Source organism: Armigeres subalbatus, chromosome 2, assembly GCF_024139115.2.
Source record: "Armigeres subalbatus isolate Guangzhou_Male chromosome 2, GZ_Asu_2, whole genome shotgun sequence".
Lineage (NCBI taxonomy): Eukaryota > Metazoa > Arthropoda > Insecta > Diptera > Culicidae > Armigeres > Armigeres subalbatus.
The window spans coordinates 236,608,079-236,627,102 of record NC_085140.1 but is presented as its reverse complement, the minus strand read 5'-3'; the positions used below and the strand labels follow the sequence as shown (position 1 = coordinate 236,627,102).

At 38.2% G+C, this 19,024-nt stretch overlaps 2 protein-coding genes and 1 pseudogene across 4 annotated transcripts; 2 read left to right on the top strand and 1 right to left on the bottom strand.

Annotated features, from left to right (window-relative positions):
* The first annotated feature begins 4,447 nt into the window (after nt 1-4,447).
* Nucleotides 4,448-5,676, top strand: LOC134209627 (CDK-activating kinase assembly factor MAT1-like; annotated as a pseudogene).
* A 1,840-nt stretch (nt 5,677-7,516) lies between these two features.
* Nucleotides 7,517-12,809, top strand: LOC134216045 (uncharacterized). 3 transcript variants are annotated; one of them, XR_009980449.1, is made up of 3 exons: nt 7,517-7,926; nt 8,180-8,396; nt 12,319-12,809. XR_009980449.1 is itself a non-coding variant. In XM_062695074.1 (2 exons), the coding sequence occupies exons 1-2, from the start codon at nt 8,948-8,950 to the stop codon at nt 12,745-12,747; spliced, it is 1,116 nt and encodes a 371-aa protein (XP_062551058.1). In that variant the 5' UTR covers nt 8,852-8,947; the 3' UTR covers nt 12,748-12,809. The 3 variants fall into 3 exon arrangements, 1 of the variants encoding a protein (XP_062551058.1); XR_009980450.1 differs by having other exon boundaries at nt 7,629-7,727; XM_062695074.1 differs by lacking the exons at nt 7,517-7,926; nt 8,180-8,396 and adding an exon at nt 8,852-9,634.
* Nucleotides 12,810-15,599: 2,790 nt separating this feature from the next.
* LOC134216044 (uncharacterized) lies at nt 15,600-18,742 on the bottom strand. Its single transcript, XM_062695073.1, has 2 exons — nt 18,210-18,742; nt 15,600-15,732 (listed from the first exon to the last, which is right to left on the bottom strand). Exons 1-2 carry the CDS (start codon nt 18,631-18,633, stop codon nt 15,698-15,700), a joined length of 459 nt encoding a protein of 152 aa, XP_062551057.1. The 5' UTR covers nt 18,634-18,742; the 3' UTR covers nt 15,600-15,697.
* Between the last annotated feature and the right edge of the window lie 282 nt (nt 18,743-19,024).

Sequence of the window (19,024 nt, the reverse complement as noted above, 5' to 3'; positions counted from 1 at the left end):
GACTGACGTCAATCTAAAATATAAACCCTGACCAAAAATGTGAAACGGTCGATTCGTATCCAGCTTTCCACGCTCGGTAATGGCGGCTTGTCAGTGTGTAAAAATCCATCCGTCACTGTACTGTTTGACACTAGCTGGAGGAAAACTCACTGGCGAAAAGGCCTTTTTCCCCATCCCCTCACCCAGGAACGCCAGTGAGCCAGTGAGTACAGTGACCGATTGATTTTTGCACATCGACAAGCCGCCATTACCGAGCGTGGAAAGCTGGATATCGAGTGATCGCTAATGTCAAATCACGTCAAATTGATTTTGACGTTTTGCGAAAGGTGGTTAGGCCAAGAAGAAGAAGGTGCAATCTGCAGGAAAATTCAACAGTTGCAATATTGGTGTAAACATAACGTACACTCTCAAAATATTTCACTCAATGGCTTATGAAAATAACTGAAACATATTAAATTGTCTCAGATTTCTGGAAGTTAACATTAAATTACTCATATACTTTTCAGCAGCGTGTATGTAATTAAGAGTGGCGACACTAAAAGAATTGGAACAAAAGTCATGTCATTCCCATGCAATATCGTGTTCCAAACGAGCAGGAGACCTGTCAAATGCGGCACATGTCGCCACTCTTAAGAGCCCCGCACATAGCATACGTTTGCGTTGCGTTTGACAGTTTTCCCATGGGAAATGTGTCAAACGCAACGCAAACGTATCCTATGTGCGGGGCTCTTCAATTACATACACTCTGCTTTTCAGATAATACCGGCCAACCATTCGTCAAACTCCTTCAAAGTTATTTAACTAAAATTGAATGATTTTATCTGTATTTCTTTACACTAAATTGTTCACAAAATGATATAAATCTTAATGAATCGTTATCACATTTCACGTAAAGAATGATATCAACGCAATGATAAACTTTGATATAGTATTTCGAATATGAACATCGCTACATCTTTACCACTAAATAAATTGTAATAACGATATGAATATTCATGAAATGTTATCAGATTTCTGATGAAGTACGATCTCAACGTTATGATACATTTTGACAACGAATTTTACTGTTAAACATCGCTGCACCTTCACCACTTTTTAGTTCAACGATGCATATCGTTTCATACCAAAACATCGATAGACATTTTGCGGTTTGTTTATATCCCAGAAATGAAGATTAAGAAATTTTCTGAAAAATGATTTGAACGAATGTTGACTGGAACGACATTCGTGTTTCAATTATAAAAGCCATAATATAGATCCATTATGAAAATTAACCGCAGTTGACGTTTTATATGTTTGCATTTAAGTAAATAAGATGAATATGAAAATGGTGTAAAGTGGAAAATAATTTCTCTATATGCACGTGATATTCGAATGAAAATTTCAAGGCTTAGAATGTTAATGCAATTTAGCTACTTACAGTCATCACTTCATTGTGGGCTAATGGTTAAGTTCTCTGGGTTCTCTTTATAACATCATCACTTCAGGTTCGATTCCCGATTAAGCAAATTAATAGAAAAATGTAAAAGTGAACCTCTGAAGAACCATTTTTTGTTTTTGTTGATAATTTTGACAAGTCGATAAAGTAGAAGTGTGAAGAAATATGTCTTTTGGCGGTATCAACTGATATCGATATTTTGGAAAAGATCGATAACAATTTTTCCGTGTTTTGACTTTTGACTAATTTAAAATTCTTCGTGGAATGGCATCGATCGCTATCGACGGTTGATATGAAAACCTTTAAAGATCTAAATGAAGAATTTTAAAGAAAATTGAAGAAATGGTTGGTCGGGTACTATTTAATGTGTGAGACATCGAATCTATTGAAGTATTTAGGTGCTCGTAGTGAACTCCAATGGGATTGTAATGCTACGTTTTGACAGGGCAAGTGAATTGAACAACTCAGTTGAATTCAATTGACTTGCCAAAAGTTGAACATAATCAACTTCCTTTTGTTCAAGTGAATTGAATTAAGGTGTTTACACGTTCAATTCGCGTTCGATTCAAGCGACTTGCTCAATTCACTTGCCTTGTCTAAACGTAGCATAAAAGTCAGTAAGTGATATCTTACTCAGAAATGAGTGAAGTTTGTTAACTATTATGTGTTTTCTTGCACACACATATACATTGAACAGACGATCTATAAATCATTATGCAGATGGAGTTACTGGTTGGAAAAGGATTACTGCGGTTAAAAAAAAAACCAGTGCACTTGTATGGGTATGCACGTCAGTTTGTCGGTGGAATCACATTAAAATATCATAAAATTACAATACATTTTATTGATGAACATTAAATTCTATTGTTCTTCTATTGTACCAATTGCCTTATTGTTGTCCCAATAAATGTACAATAAAATGTTGACAATAGAATTACAATAAATTGCACTGTAAAAAAAATATTCGAGAAAAACGGTTTATTGTTAGGGTAACTAACAACCCCTATTTTCTATTGTAAAACTGCCATTTACAATAGGATTTATGGTGGAAAACCATAGTCTTAATTGTTATTCAATTGTGAGTAACAATAGAGTTTATTGTAATTACAATTTAATTTATCGTATTGTTACAATAATTTCTTTTGTAATTCTTTTGGACTTTTTTATTCGGGTATACATTTTAAAGAACGTGAAGCTAGATTTTCTAAATAAACAATATAGGTTGGTATCGTGTTCAAAAGAAATTTCTTTTTCTATCTCGATCACATGTTAAATTCCGTTCACTGAATCGGAAAAGTAAAGAATCGAAACAAAGTTCTTACAACAGTATCCACATGAAAAGAACAAACCACAAAATTGGCATTTGTAAGGTTCCCATGCAAAGTAATGGGAACTGTCACTTTACTTTCGGAAAAATATTCTGCTCGATTATTCCGTAAGAAAAGTGACAATTTGCTCCATGCAGATCAGTTGTCAAAATTCCTCTTGGTAATATTGAACAAAATTCCGTAACCTCTCTACTTTTAAGTCGATACTGGCCTTATAAAGTGAACGGCCTTAAAACCAAAGCAACACTCCGCATGGTAAATAGTTAAGGGCGCCAAACAAAGGACTTAAAAACCACTATGGTGCAAATGATTCATGAGACGTTCACTTGAAATAACAATAAATCTCGCTTAATTTTTCAAAAGGACCTAAGTAACATTTTTTCGTGATTTAATTTGAATATTGCAATCAATAGACCAATATGAAAGCTTTTGATTGCAAAACACATTTAATGTGTTTCTCAACAGATATAAAAGCGGAGTTTTGCTATAGCATAGCATGAGTTTGCTATCCAGCCTTCCACGCTCGGTAATGGCGGCTTGCCGGTGTGAAAAAATCAATCAGTCACTGTAGCATTTGACACTAGCTGGAGGAAAACTCACCGGCGAAAAGGCCTTTTCCCTTCCCTCTCCCAGGAACGCCAATGAGCTTTCCTCCAGCTAGTGTCAAATGCTACAGTGACCGATTGATTTTTCACACCGACAAGCCGCCATTACCGAGCGTGGAAAGCTGGATAGCATGAAGAATCATTTACAAAGCAATCGTTTATGCCAGAAAATAAAAAATCATGATTTTTGGCTTATAAGCCGCAATCACATGTTGCGCGCGAAGTGTAGAACCTAACGTAAAAGAGCCCTGCACATCACTCCAAATAATCCAAACGTTATTTCCACCTGAATTTTCAGATACATTTTACGTGCACACGTAGCTGCAAATGTTTCAGAAAATTCAGGTGAAACTTACGTGTCCGGTGAATTCTATCCAAAACTCAGGTAGAACTTACCTGATTTTCACGTAGAATGAAATTTCTATCGGAAAATCAGGTAAAAGTTACGTGAATTTCAGGTGGAAAAAATCTACGTATGTTTTCAGGTGGAAAGAATGTGCAGATTTTTTTGGTGATAGGATACATTTGCGTTGCGTTTGACAGTTTTCCCATGGGAAATGTGCGGGACTTCAAGAAAAGATATTTTAGTTACTAGATAAAGATGGTCGCTTCGGTTCCCTTTGTTCTGCTGTCCGGAACATGTTGGGTATCAAGCTGTCAAATCGTATGGATTTCCGGACAGCGACGACAGCGACAAACTTTATCTTGTAACTAAAACATCTTTTGACTCAAGTTATCTCATGTTTACAAAAGTTTGATAAAATTGACCTAACTTTTGGTTAGTTTCTATTCAAAATACTTCATTTTACTTAATATTAAGTAAATTTTACTTAATTTCAAAAAAATTGACCGTATTTTCGGTTTCCACAAACCTTCGATTTGAGTGAAAAGTACCTAATATTAGGTACTATATTTAACCGTGCAGAGTACCCATTAATGGGTAAATTCATCTAACCGTGCAGTGCCACATGAAAAGGCCTATAGGCCTTTTAAGTTCAGTCTTCGGCAGTGTCACGAAAAGGCCTATATATGAACAAACTTTCTCGGCACCGCAACGCAACGCTAAACATAAATAAATAACTTTTGTTGCTTTTATTTTATAAAGTGCCAGGGTTTTGTCACATCACTTCAAATTTGTTTGTTTGGAATTATCCGAGAATAATTATTGGTGAATTAAGTTTGAACTTATATAGTGAAGTGTTGACTCTTAAAATTTTCAATCAACGGGACGATGGATGATCAAGGATGTCCGCGCTGCAAAACCACAAAATACCGGAATCCTTCATTGAAGCTTATGGTCAACGTTTGCGGCCACACTTTGTGTGAAAGTTGTGTAGAACTGCTGTTTCTCAAAGGATCCGGTTCCTGTCCAGAATGTAATGTAGCTTTACGGCGAAGTAACTTTCGTGTACAGTTGTTCGAGGATTCAAACGTCGATAAGGAGGTTCAAATCCGGAAGCGGATTTTAAAGGATTTCAACAAAAAAGAGGACGACTTTGCTTCGCTGGCCGAGTACAACGATTACTTAGAGATGATCGAAGAGTTGGTGTTCAACCTGTGCAATAACATCGATATCATCAACACGAACAAACGCATCGAGCAGTACAAGAAGGAAAACAGGGACACAATCCTGAAAATAAGACCAAACTCAGTAAAGAAGAGCTGGAGCTAGAACAGTTGATCGAAATTGAAAAAGAGCAAACCGACCAGCGGAAGAAAGAATTGGCCATGATCGAAGCAGAAAACCGCAAACAAAAGGCAAAGAACAAGGAAGATCTCATTGATTCGTTGATGGAAAGCTACGAAGATGCCAGCGCAATTGTGGACAAGTTTGCGCAACGGGCGGAACAACAGGTGATTCCGCTTCCGAAACCATTGGCCCCTCCGGCGCCGAAACAGACCCACTTCTCAACGGGGATCAAGTTCCAGTCGCAACACGGCTTCCTGCCGGTACCCAAAATCGAAGAAGGTCCATCCTATGTGTATGAGACGCAGATCTATCCAAAAGAGGGACCGGCGCAACCTGCCCTTGCTGATATCGATAGCAACGGCTACATTAAGCATATACGGTAAGGATACCACCAACCGAAGGATACCATACCAGCCTTTCTGTGAGTGTATTTTCATTTCTTTACATTCCAGGTGTGAGACTCTCGCTGAGCGAGCAGGCGGATTCAAAACTAATATATCGTGCCTTCGAGCAATCCAGGATGCGCTCGTTGGGTTGTATCACAGGGTGCTAATATTAAATTTATTTAATATATATTTGAATTATTTCTTCCTATCATCTTTTTTGTTAGTTTAAGGACATAGTTGGAAGAGTACCACGATGGCCGTCAATATGGCACCTGACCATCCACGGGTCAACCCCACACCTACCGCACTCCTCTCCCACAAACATTCAGAATGCATCGAACAGCCTCGAACAAAAGTTCAATATTCGAATTACTAACCTGTTCACAGCATATGTATTCACTTCCCGTGATAATGAACATGTTTCTCCGAAGAATCCTATGTATTTCGGCTCGAATTATATCATAAATCAGCAATCTTGTGCCAATTTAATAGCCGTTCGCGATTTGGTGGGGTTATCACTGCACTTCACTTCTGCTCAAAGGGCATTGGAAAAATTAAGTTTTACTCACTTCATCGCACATGAGCAGCCCGATATGTTGATGGAATGCAAGTGAAACATCACTTTTTGAAATCAGTCACTTGTTTGAACCGAAAAATTTATAAAACTGCTATTTTTGCCGTTTTGTCGTTTGATGGTTTGGGCTGGTTTAAATAGGGGCTTATCGTGCACAGGTCGTTTGAGGTTTGTATGACTGACAGTTGATATGGCGAGGTTGAATTTAACATTAGTGCTGTCCAATGAGCAGCTCGAAGTAGCTCGAAGTTGTTCCCGTCCTGCTCGTTCTTTTTTGTCAACAAACGGGCCTGAGCGTGACAGGAACAACTTCGAGCTACTTCGAGCTGCTCATTGGACAGCATTATTATTCTGATTGTGGCACTCCGTCATTGGGCGCTGGCGAGGGGGAGACCATATGACTGGATGAAATACCACTTGTCATAAGACCATTTAATTCACCACTTAATTGTACCTTGACAAATACGTATTTCGACCTCAATAGTAAGGTCGTCTTCAGTGTCTTGTTCTTACCCGACAAAGTGGTGGAATTAAATGGGATTGTACAAACTCGTCTTATGACAAGTGAAAACATTCCACTAAAAAGCTCAAAATAATTTTCTTAACAAAATTGATGAAATATTCAAGAGCTTTAACTCCATAGACAATGCATATTGAATGGTCGTTCCAATAGTTGGAAGTCGATTTTAATCGAGGTTGCCAGTCTTTAGCATCAAGGATGTTATCGATCATTTAGTAATTTGCATTCGATCCACTAGTAACGTAGTTACAGCAATATTTTCAGTAACTTAGACTAAATGATAACGAAATTTCAATAATTTAGTTTAAGTTACTGCTACTAGCGCTATAACTCCGTTATTAGTTGAATTCTAACAACAAACCATCAGGCAGAGTTGTAGAAAAACCTTCGCACTAGAAGTCCACCATACAACACATTTTGAAAATCAGCTTCTGGAATAAGTTATTGACAAAATACTAAATGATCGAACGCAAATTACTTAACGATCGATAACATCCTTGTTTAGCATGATAATCAGGCTTCTCAGTTTAAATTATCAGGAACTTTCTTCAGTGGAGGAAAACAAATAACTAAGTCTTCGGTTAGTTCTGAGAGGTTCTGAGTAAACGACGCATCAGCTGTTTATTGGCTACTCTTTTATAGGAGGTGGTTATAACAGATTACATTGTAATGTTCATTTGAAAGTTCATTATGCCCACTCATTCGAAATGTGGGTTTATATCGGTTGGTCGAATACGACTAGCGACCTACAATTCTCCCCCCTTAAATTATTCAGATTGAATTCATACATTATTCCTAAACTGATTTGGTTGCTGAATAATTAGTAATAAATGAAGTCATTTTTCTTATTCCCTAATCTAATTCTCTTCGAACGCTTAACATCTGGTGTCAGCGGTTTTCTTCGCTTTCCAAGTCTTACAGATGATTTGAAATCTTGATTTTTGTGCATGTTGTATCCGCATTAGCGGAATTTCACTTTAGAAAGTAAATGTAGCTATACTGTGAACTCATGAATATATTATAATTCATTCCGATCGGAAGTTCCAATACGGATGTATATGTGCTTGGAGATCTCTATAAAGGAAAAAATATACGTTAATAGCTGACTCGATTTCAGACAGAGCTCAGAAACAGTTGTGTGTTATCCTATAAAAATCCTACAAGTATCACTACCTTATTAATCACGGTGAGGGTTTCTGATAAATTAGTGGACGGTATTTAGGGTTGATTCTTCGAACAAGAAAGTGGCGACGAGACAAATACGTTAATCATAGCGCGTGCTTTAGATACTTGGGTTTAGACAAAGTGGTGATTAACACGTGTGCAGATTTTTCAACGAAGTTTCAACCGTTTCAACCGAAAAGCACAATACAGGCTACAGTGTGGTAAAAGCCAGAAAAGTAGCAATCAGTCGACGGAATTGTAATCAATAAAACGCGTGATTTTTAATCCACCAAGGAGCCATATTAGGACGCCAAATTACTCTTTGTTGAGGTCGAGAATACATTATAAAGTAATCTACCGGTGCTGTATGAATAGTCTATTGTAATACGACCAGTGGCTGAAGACATTTTTAATTGCTCCTTTATTGGTTAAGTACACGTGATTCGCTAAAAGTGATTCTTTTCTATTTGAAAGGTTATCATCGCAGTGCCAATTATCACCACATTAACTGGGTGCCTACCCAGTTTAGTACCTAAACACTCTGTCAGCGAGCCATACAATAGGTGCGGCACAAATTGGACGAGACAACTTCGACGACGACGGCATATTCGGGGTGCGAAATTGCAGAACGGATTCGTTACAGTTGGCAAAGGTCAAGCGCCAGCTAGGTGCAGTTTGAACAGCAGTATCGGTGAGTCTCACGTTTGCTTCTATTGAACCTTTCACCCCCATTGTTCCAACAAAAAAAAATGGCCCAAATGGCAATGGCTACTACTATCGAGCCATATCGCAGGGGGATTTCATTTGCCGAATGGGTAGAGAGATTGAATTCTTTTTTCGAAGCAAACGATATCCAGGATAATCTGCGTAGACCGCATTTTATCACTTTGGGGGACCCGTAGTGTATAAAGAAGTGAAACTTTTGTATCCGAACACTAATATCAATGAAGGGCCATATGCAGACATGATTGCCAGACTCAAATCCAGACTTGACAAAACTGAATCAGATTTAATACAAAGATTTAAATTTAATAACCGAGTGCAGCAACCGGATGAATCGGTAGAGGATTTTGTTTATCGGTTAAGCTGCAAGCGGAGTTTTGTTCCTTCGGAAACTTTAAAGAGCTGGCAATCAGGGACCGAATAGTGGCTGGCATAAGGGAAGCTGCCTTACAGCAGCGACTATTAAACGAGGAAAACTTGACTCTGCCAGCGGCAGAAAAAATCATTACAACATGGGAAATGGCTGGGGCAAATGCCAGAACTTTGGGTGTTTCGGGTACTATAGGGCAATCCTTCAATAAACTATTAAACACTTATGCTGTTGCAAACCAGATTAATGGTCAGATTGCCTCTGTCAGAGGACCCGTAAAACATAGGCTGGGGGTTAGGCCACATAATAATGGATTTTCTAACGAAAAAAGGGGGGCAAATGATAGAAATTTAGGCGAAGGCTTCAGGTCAGCAGATTGGAAAAGAAGGCGTCCTGATTATTCTGGTTACACTTGTGATTTCTGTGGTGCCAAGGGGCATATCAAGCGAAAATGTTTTAGATACATAAACCTCAGACGCAATGCAGTCAACCTGGTGCAATCTCCACAACCAGGACCCAGCACCGACACAAATTTGAATGAGCTAATGAACCGAATGACGACCAACGATCTAGGAAGCGACGATGAAGACGACAACAACGAGTCAGGTGAATTTTCGTGCATGTTAGTGACGTCAATAAACAGAATAAGTGAGCCATTCTTGATTGATTTAGCCATCGAAGGGCATTTAGTTACAATGGAAGTAGATTGTGGGTCTGCAGTATCGGTAATAAACAGAGAACAGTATTTGAATCAGTTTGACAAACCTTTGCAAAAGTGCACGAAACAATTAATTGTAGTAAATGGTGCTAAACTGAAAATCGAGGGTGAAGTTTTAGTAAGTGCTAATTACCAAGGAAGGGAAGCTAACCTCAAGCTATTAGTATTGCGTTGCGACAACAATTTTATTCCTCTGCTTGGTCGCACTTGGTTGGATTTTTTTTTCCCAACTTGGAGGGAATATTTTTCAAAATTATCTGTGATAAATAAAGTGACGGAGCATGATAATGCTAAACTAATTTGTGATATTAAGCATAAGTATGGTAATGTTTTTAAAAAAGATTTTTCTTCACCCATTATTGGCTATGAAGCGGATTTAGTTTTAAAACAGGATTCACCAATTTTCAGAAGGGCTTATGATGTACCCTATAGATTGCGAGACAAGGTTTCATCTTATTTAGTAAAATTAGAAGAACAAAAGTAATTACCCCGGTGAAAACAAGTGAATGGGCTTCGGTGGTGGTAGTGATGAAGAAAAATAATGATATTAGACTGGTGATCGACTGCAAGGTGTCGATCAACAAGCAAATTATACCAAATACGTACCCACTGCCTACAGCGCAGGATGTGTTCGCGGGCTTGGCCGGTAGGAAAATCTTTTGTGCCCTGGATTTGGAGGAGCATATACTCAACTGGAATTGTCTAAAAGTCTAAGAAGTTCATGGTTATTAATACAATCAAAGGACTGTATGTGTACCATAGATTACCCCAAGGGGCCTCATCTAGCGCATCCATTTTCCACCAAGTTATGGAACAAGTTCTGAAGGATATTGAGTATGTCTATGTCTACTTGGATGACGTATTGATTGCCGGTAAAGACTTGGAGGAATGTTATAAAAAACTCGATTTGGTATTGAAGCGCCTGGAGGAAGCAAACATTAAAGTAAACTGGGAAAAATGTAAATTTTTGTGTGAAGAGTTAAATTTTTTGGGTCATGTTATCGGTGAAGGTGGTTTAAGGCCATGTTTAGACAAAATTGAAACAATACAAAAGGCAAAAATACCAGAGAATGTTACAGAACTAAAATCTTTCTTAGGCTTGGTGAACTATTATAATAAATTTATTCCGCATTTATCATCAAATTTATATTATTTATATAACCTTTTAAGAAAGGGTGTTAAATTCATCTGGGATAAAACTGTAACGATGCATTTGAAAATAGTAAAAAGGCGCTTTTGAAGGCTGACTTGTTGGAATTTTATGATCCTAATAAAGATATAGTGGTGGTATCGGATGCTTCAGGGTATGGATTAGGAGGGGTGATTGCGCATATGATTGATGGGGCTGAAAAGCCAATTTCGTTTACCTCATTTTCTCTAAACGATGCCCAGAAAGCCTACCCTATACTACATCTGGAAGCTTTGGCATTGGTATGTACGGTGAAGAAATTTCACAAATACCTATATGGTAAAAAATTCTTGGTGTATACAGATCACAAACCATTGGTGGGTATCTTTGGGAAAGCGGGCAAAAACTCGATTTTTGTTACAAGAATTCAGCGGTTTGTCCTGGAGCTATCTATTTACGACTTTGATATCCAATACAGACCATCGGCCAAAATGGGTAATGCCGATTTTTGTTCCCGGTTTCCATTAAAATATGAAGTACCAAAAGAATATGATATGGGTTGCGTAAGTAGCATAAATTTTAGCGATGAATTTCCATTAAACTTCACGGCCATAGCGCGTAAAACATTGAGTGACGAATTTCTTCAATCGATCATCGGCTTTTTGGCGAATGGTTGGCCTAAACGAATAGATAAGCGGTTTATAGATGTTTGTTCAAATCAACATGAGCTAGAAGTAACACAAGGGTGTTTATTATACAAAGAAAGAGTAGTAATCCCGCAAAATATGCATATACAAATTTTAACTCTATTGCACGGCAACCATTCAGGGATAGTCAAGATGAAACAGCAGGCAAGGCGATACGTATACTGGTTTGGGATAAATTCGGATATTGAACGGTTTGTAGCTGGTTGTGATATATGTAGCTCCTTGGCAATATTACCGAAACCAAAGGTAGAATCCATATGGATTCCTACTACGAGACCGTTCAGCCGTATCCATATAGACTTTTTCTATTTCAACCATCAAACTTTTCTTCTGATCGTGGACAGTGATTCAAAATGGCTCGAGGTAGAATGGATGAAAAAAGGAACAGAATGCAATCAGGTGCTATTAAAATTGGTGGAAATGTTCTCCAGGTTTGGTCTGCCCGATGTTTTGGTGTCAGATGGAGGTCCTCCATTTAATTCGCATCATTTTAAACATTTCTTAGAAAAACAAGGGATTATTGTTTTGAAAAGTCCACCATATCATCCGTCTAGCAATGGCCAAGCGGAAAGATGGGTAAAACAGTGGAAGAAGTTCTTAAGAAATTTTTATTAGACCCTGAGATGATGGAGTTAAGGTTGGACGACCAAATAAGTTTATTTTTATTTAATTACTGCAATACTGAATCACAGGAGGGGAGGTTCCCATCGGAACGAATATTTTCGTAAACCCCGAAGACCTTAATAGATCTTATTAACCCAAAAAAGCTATAAAGAGATTTTCGGGGCACCTTTTGAGATTGATGAAGATAAGTCAAGGTATAATGTGACTAAATACAGGTCAACTGACGCCTTAGACGAACTCACTGAGGGAGATGAGGTGTGGTATAAAAACCACTACCCTAACATACCTAAACGATGGATAAAGGCGACGTTTTTAAAAAAATATTCGTTGAATACTTTTCAGATTACCATTGGAAACGTCCCGGTCATGGCTCATCGCAACCAGCTAAGAGTCAGTAAAAGCTCATCATATTCGCTTCGGCCCAAGATCTCCATTTCGATGAAGGAAGTTGGAAAGTCACCCAGGGGTGAATCGCGCCTGGACAATAATGGACTTCCGGTGGTACTTGTTCGGGTTGATAGAGGACAGGACGAATTACACTCGAGCGATGGGGGCAGGCTAATCCCTGATATTCCCATTCGAATCAATCAGGATGGTAACGAGTCGCGATCCGGGGATGGAGGCAGGGAACTCCCTGAGAAGGCCGTTCGAATGAGAAGGAAGCGTAAGCGAGATACACGGATAAAGGAGCCTGTAAATGACGATCTACGTAGGTCGAAGCGAGTTAAAATGATGAATAGAAACAGTGATTATGTGTATGATAAATGGTAGCGATGAATTATGTAATCTACAATATCTGAGTTAGACTATATGTAGATATCAAACGAATTGTACCATATCAGTAATTCTGAATTCTGAATTTTAAATATGAGCTTGTTGAAAACATTAGTAAAATTAACAAAGTTCATTTCGAACTCAATTATAGAAGGAAGAGCTGTTGTATCCGCATTAGCGGAATTTCACTTTAGAAAGTAAATGTAGCTATACTGTGAACTCATGAATATATTATAATTCATTCCGATCGGAAGTTCCAATACCAGGGCTGGTAGCAAGTCACTTTTTAGTGACTTGGTCACTATTTTGAGCCTAGTCACTAAAAAGTCACTATTTGCATCCAAAAGTCACTAAAGTCACTATTTTTCGGAAAATGGTCACTAAAGTCACTATTTTCGCACCACCGTTTGTTAAAAAAAAAGTTCAAAATAAAAATCATTTGTATCTACCATTATCATTAACTAAATCAAATGTAAATCTGTTGGCAAAATATATAAAGTTTGAAAAATTGCTCCAAGACCGTCTTATGAAAGGCAGAGTGGGTTCGAATCATGGACTTCGGGATCAAGAGACACACAGACAGACCACTCAGCAAAGCTTGGGCATACGTTTAGGCAACTCCATATATAAAGCGCAGGATTGTTACGACTACGAGGATTTCGCGATTTTCGCGGTTTTTGCTATTCTCGCGGATATGATGCGGATTTACATAACGGATTTAGTTTTGGGTGGAAATTTAATAAATAAGGAGCGTAGGGTTTTGTTTTCGATAGCAAAATGTCGTTGAGAAGGGACTCCACATTTGAAGTCTATGCTTACCCAATTTTTTGGATATTTCCAAGCCATTATTGAATGCATTATACTCTTGAGCACTCGTTTAACAAGCATTTTAAGGGTAAGAACTTCACTTGTTGTCATTTTTCATCGTTTCTGAATATCCATTTTTTGTCACGTAAATTTTAACATAATTCCGAGATATTTCTTAGTTTCTGATTGATTAACCCCTCTACGACGAACCACACAGCATGATATTGTCGGCGTAGCACCACATTAGAATTCGGACATCGGGACTTCCGAACCGAACTTTCTTCCGAAGTTTTATCTGTCAAACTAATTGATGCGTTGTTTAGCGCATCTTTAGGCGAATCCAGCGCACTACTTCCTAAGTTGGGTAAGTTGCCTGTATCTAGAAAAAAATCCACCTTCGTTATAAAAAGCTTCCTAACTTTGTTTCTCTTAGAGGAACTTTCACTGTAATTTCTGTAGCGATGACCGCATAAATCTTTATGTAACATTCCGTAAAAATTCCGCCTTGAGTTTGGGAAATAATTTTCGGAAGGTTTTTCTTAGGAATTCACCAAACAATATATACAGGAATTAGATTTTTTTTCAGGGATTCGCGGAGAAGTTTTTATAGTAATTGACGTGCAGTTTCCGCGGAAATTCCTGAAAGACAGCAGGAATGCCTACAAAATATTCTGCCTTGAATTTATGGTATGAAAGAATTTCCGGAAGTTTTTGTGCTGACATTCGCCAGGAATTGGAATTTCCGTTTGAACTCCTGGAGAAAGATTTCACAAGGATTGAAGTATTTTCTGCACCATTTCTGAAAAAAAATCACAAGGTTTTCCACAAGGCAGAAAAACAACTTTCGCTGAAATTTCTGAAAAAAAATTCAGAGTTTTCCGAAGCAATTTCTGCATCAAATTCAAGATTTTTGATCACATTTCACGAAAATTGAAACCGAGATCAGGGTCTCGAAAAACAAATGGCAAATGGACTCTGTTTTTGATTTTTTTTTCAATTAAAAATGTTATTTTTAATTACTAAAAATCGTATTTTAAAAATGTCATCATAATTTTGGATTCTTGAAGTTTTTCTTCAATTTTTCCTTATAAAGATTCATAAGCTTTTGTTTCATAAGCATAAGTTTCACGAAAAACTTCGAGCTCATGTTCAACTTTATGACCACAATGCTGTAGAGCTTGCTCCAAAATCGTTGATGAAATTATAAGCATAGTTCAGTGTAACAACTTGTAACTCGTTACCTGCTCCTATGTGTTACGGAATAAAGTTTACCATGGTCATATTGCTAGCCTCTGGATGTCCCAACGAATACCTTCCTCAATATCCAACTCTGTGGTATTTATGATGGTGTCGCCAAGTCGGTTGTCCCCTGCTAAGATCCATCCTCTCCCTAGTTAAGATGAAGATGCACACGGCCAGCAGTAGTAATCCTCATGATATTGTAATTTTTGTCTTCTCTTGATTTCTGATAGCATTCTAATGAGGATTTGAAAAACTTGATATCCCTAGTTTCCGATCTACTACGAGTTACACATTAACAATACGAATGCCACTCAGCTCACTACCTGGTTAGTACTTCATACAAAAGTCACTGTTTGGTCACTTTTTCTGCTTCTGAAAGTCACTATTTGGTCACTTTTTTCGTCATTGTTGGTCACTAAGTCACTATTATGAACGGCATTTATCGCTACCAGCCCTGCAATACGGATGTATATGTGCTTGGCGATCTCTATAAAGGAAAAATATACGTTAATAGCTGACTCGATTTCAGACAGAGCTCAGAAACAGTTGTGTGTTATCCTATAAAAATCCTACAAGTATCACTACCTTATTAATCACGGTGAGGGTTTCTGATAAATTAGTGGACGGTATTTAGGGTTGATTCTTCGAACAAGAAAGTGCCGACTATGATACTCAGTTGCACTTGGTCTGATATCACTTGAGACGCAGGTATTGAGAGCGTGGACTGGACGGGCGCATCGAAAATGAAGGAATCTGATGCAAAACCGTAAAAATCCTCCTCATCGGTTTCCTGATTTGTTGCTGGTTGGTGGTGCTTGCTGAGTCAACTGTAGAATTTCGATCGAAATAAACATTTGTACTTCGTTGGAGGGTTTCTTCAACTAGGCGCAACTGTTGTCTATGGGCCGAAAGTAGACGGCCGCCCAGCGAAATCTGGAAAACATTGGGAGACAATCTTTTAATAAACTTAGTTCTCAACCATCGTCTAATGTCAGTGGGGTTATGATTCTTATAATACACTGGATCCCCTGCGGTCAGTTTTGTTAAAGGGTCATGTACAGAAATATCGGTATTTCGTTCAAAACTAACTTCGTCATGCTGTTTAGGAGTTAAATGCTTTCTATAGGAACGTTTAGGGTTAATAAGATCCAAATTGGTTTTGGGTTTGAATGTAAATACTCTCTCCGAAGGTTATTGTCCATCTTCTAAGCAGATGTTTCTATAATTGAATAAGAAGTTATACATTCTTTTCCTCTGTGTCCAATGATTGCATCTGCAGGTCAAGTAAGTATTTTTGAACACCTCCTTTATCAGTCTTACCATCCGTTCCGCTTGTCCATTACTCTGAGGATTGTATGGAGGACTCTTCATCACTTTGATTCCTTGATTCTCAAGAAATTTTATGAATGGAATGAGTTGAATGGGGGCCTCCATCTGTGACAACTACGTCCGGCAACCCAAATCTGGCTGTAAACTTCTTTATTACTTTTTTACTATCCGTTCCTTTTGACATAAACTCTAATTCCAACCATTTGGAATTACTGTCAACCACTAGCAAAAAAACTTTCTGTTGGAAATAAAAAAAATCGGCATGTAACCGACTAAATGGCCGGGTTGTTGGAATCCAAGAACTGGTCGACTTCGGCTTTTGTGCGATATACATTTCATTGCATGTGCGACATGATTTAATAAAGTTCTCAATATCTTTGTTTAGTCCAAACCAGTAAACACACCTACGAGCTAACTGTTTCATTTTTGGAACTCCTGTGTGATTCTTATGTAGCATCTTTAGTATGGGGCCCTGTAGCGTGAGGGGAATAATAACCCTATCTTGAAACAAAATGCAGCCTTCCACTACTTCAAGATCCTGGTAGTGTGTGTGAACATCCTTAAACTCAGTTTTTGGTTTGTCTGGCCAACCATGTTCTATATACATTGCAACTTGTTGGAGAAATTTATCCTCGGCTGTTTCACTTGCTATATGCTGGTAATCTATAGGTAATTCAGATGAAAAATTCAAATTTTTTATATATTCTCGCTGTAAGGACTTGGGTACCTCCTCTGGTAAAGGGAATCGGGAGCAAAATCGGTGTTTCCCATTTTAGAAGATGGCCGATACACTATATCGAAATCATATATTGAGAGCTCCATCACATATCGTTGTAGTCTAGTAACATACATTGAATTCCTCCTTCTTTTCCGAAAATACCAATAAGGGGCTTATGGTCGGTAAATATGGTAAATTTATGTCCGTATAAAATTTATGGAACTTTTTTACCGTGCTCACGACCGCTAAAGCTTCCAAATGTAGTATCGGATACTTTTGTTGAGCATTATTCAAAGAAAAAGACGTAAAAGAGATTGGCTTCTCTATTCCATCAATTTCGTGAGCAATTACTCCACCGATACCGTAACTGGAAGCGTCAGAAATTACCACCAAAGGTTTTTTCGGATCGTAGAATTCTAAAAGATTTCCATTCAAGAGGTAAGCCTTACATTCATCAAATGTCCTTTGACAAACATCTGTCCAAGCGAAACGGACATTATTTTTTAGTAATTTGTAAAGACTACTCAACCGAGAAGACAAATGAGGAATGAATTTTCCATAAAAGTTTAAAAGACCGAGAAATGCTTTCAACTCCGTTACATTCCGAGGCGGTTGCACTGCACGGATCGTTTCTACCTTATTTGGACAAGGCATTAAACCTTTGTCTGTAATAATATGCCCTAGATATGGCAAGTTATTTACAAAAAATTTGCATTTAGTAAGGTTAACTTTTATATTTGCCTTGGAAAGTCGATCTAGAACTGTCAAAAGATTATTTTTGCAATCCTCAAAGTCTACTCCTGCAATTAAAACATCATCTAAATAACAAATTACAAACGGCAAACCTTTTAAAACTTGATCCATCACCTTCTGAAAAATTGAGGCGCTTGATGAGGCCCCTTGAGGTAGCCTTTATTAGGTATATAGTCCTTTGAGCGTATTGATCACCATGAATTTTTGAGACCTTTTGGATAATTCCAATTGCGTGTAAGCTCCTGCAAGATCTAAAGAGCAAAAAACCTTAGCACCAGCCAAGGATGCAAACAAATCCTGCGCATTTGGCAAAGGGTAAGTACTAGGAACTATTAACTTGTTTATTGAAGCCTTGCAGTCTATAACCAAACGAATATCTTGATTATTTTTAACCACCACTACAACTGGGGAAGCCCATTCACTTGCTTCTACTGGTGTAATAACTCCATCCTTTTCCAATGCATCTATGTGATCAATCACTTTTTGTCTAAGCCCTAAAGGAACTTCATAGGCTTTTCTGAAAATCGGTTTATCCTCCTTCAGCATCAAATCACCCTTAAACCCAACAATAGGATCAATAAAACTCTTGTTAAAATGTGACTGAACTTACGCTTCACTTCGTCCACCGTGGTTTCGATTGTTCTATCCGAAACATGACCAACCAACTCGCTTGAAAATGTTCTACGCCATGCCGGGAAAAACACATCTAGCCATTTCCTTCCAAAAAGCGGGACAATCCTACGTGAGCGCTTAATATTCTTCAGGACCACCAGCTCTAGACCTCGCTCACGCATTCCGTTCACCGTTACAGAAACTCTCACACATCCCAACACTTCCAAATTGGCGCCATCTACTACTATTAGTCTGTTGTTGTATGGTTCCAAGGACAAATAATCGAACTTGTCTCTGTAATCCTGCTCATCTATCACGCTTACACCCGAACCACAATCGACTTCCATCTTTAAACTTGCACGTTCAACTATCGGGTGCAAAAAACATGGCTCATTTAACCACTTAACTGAGAAGATTTTCATGCAACCCTCTTCTGACTCGGAATCACTTCTGTTAAGATCTTGTTTGAGACGTTTGAAATAGTCAGTGTTACTCGTAGCTGGAGGTTGTGGAGTATCAACAAATTTTACATGAAGCTTCTTTTTCTTTTCAATTCATAGCAGTACTTTTAGTATGCCCTTTTTTACTGCAAAAACTGCAAAAATATGGCTTCCTAGGCGTCGGAGAAGATCTACTGCTACTTCTACTAAGGCTTCTACTTCTACTTCTATTGCGCCTATGATAGCTTTTATTCCAGTGTTCCTTACTTCTGGGATGTCGCGCTGAATAGATCTCTCTTCTATTATCATCTACCTTTGCTACCACCGTAAGATTATTGCTATTCATCATTCTTGTTCGCGCACCTGCGCATTC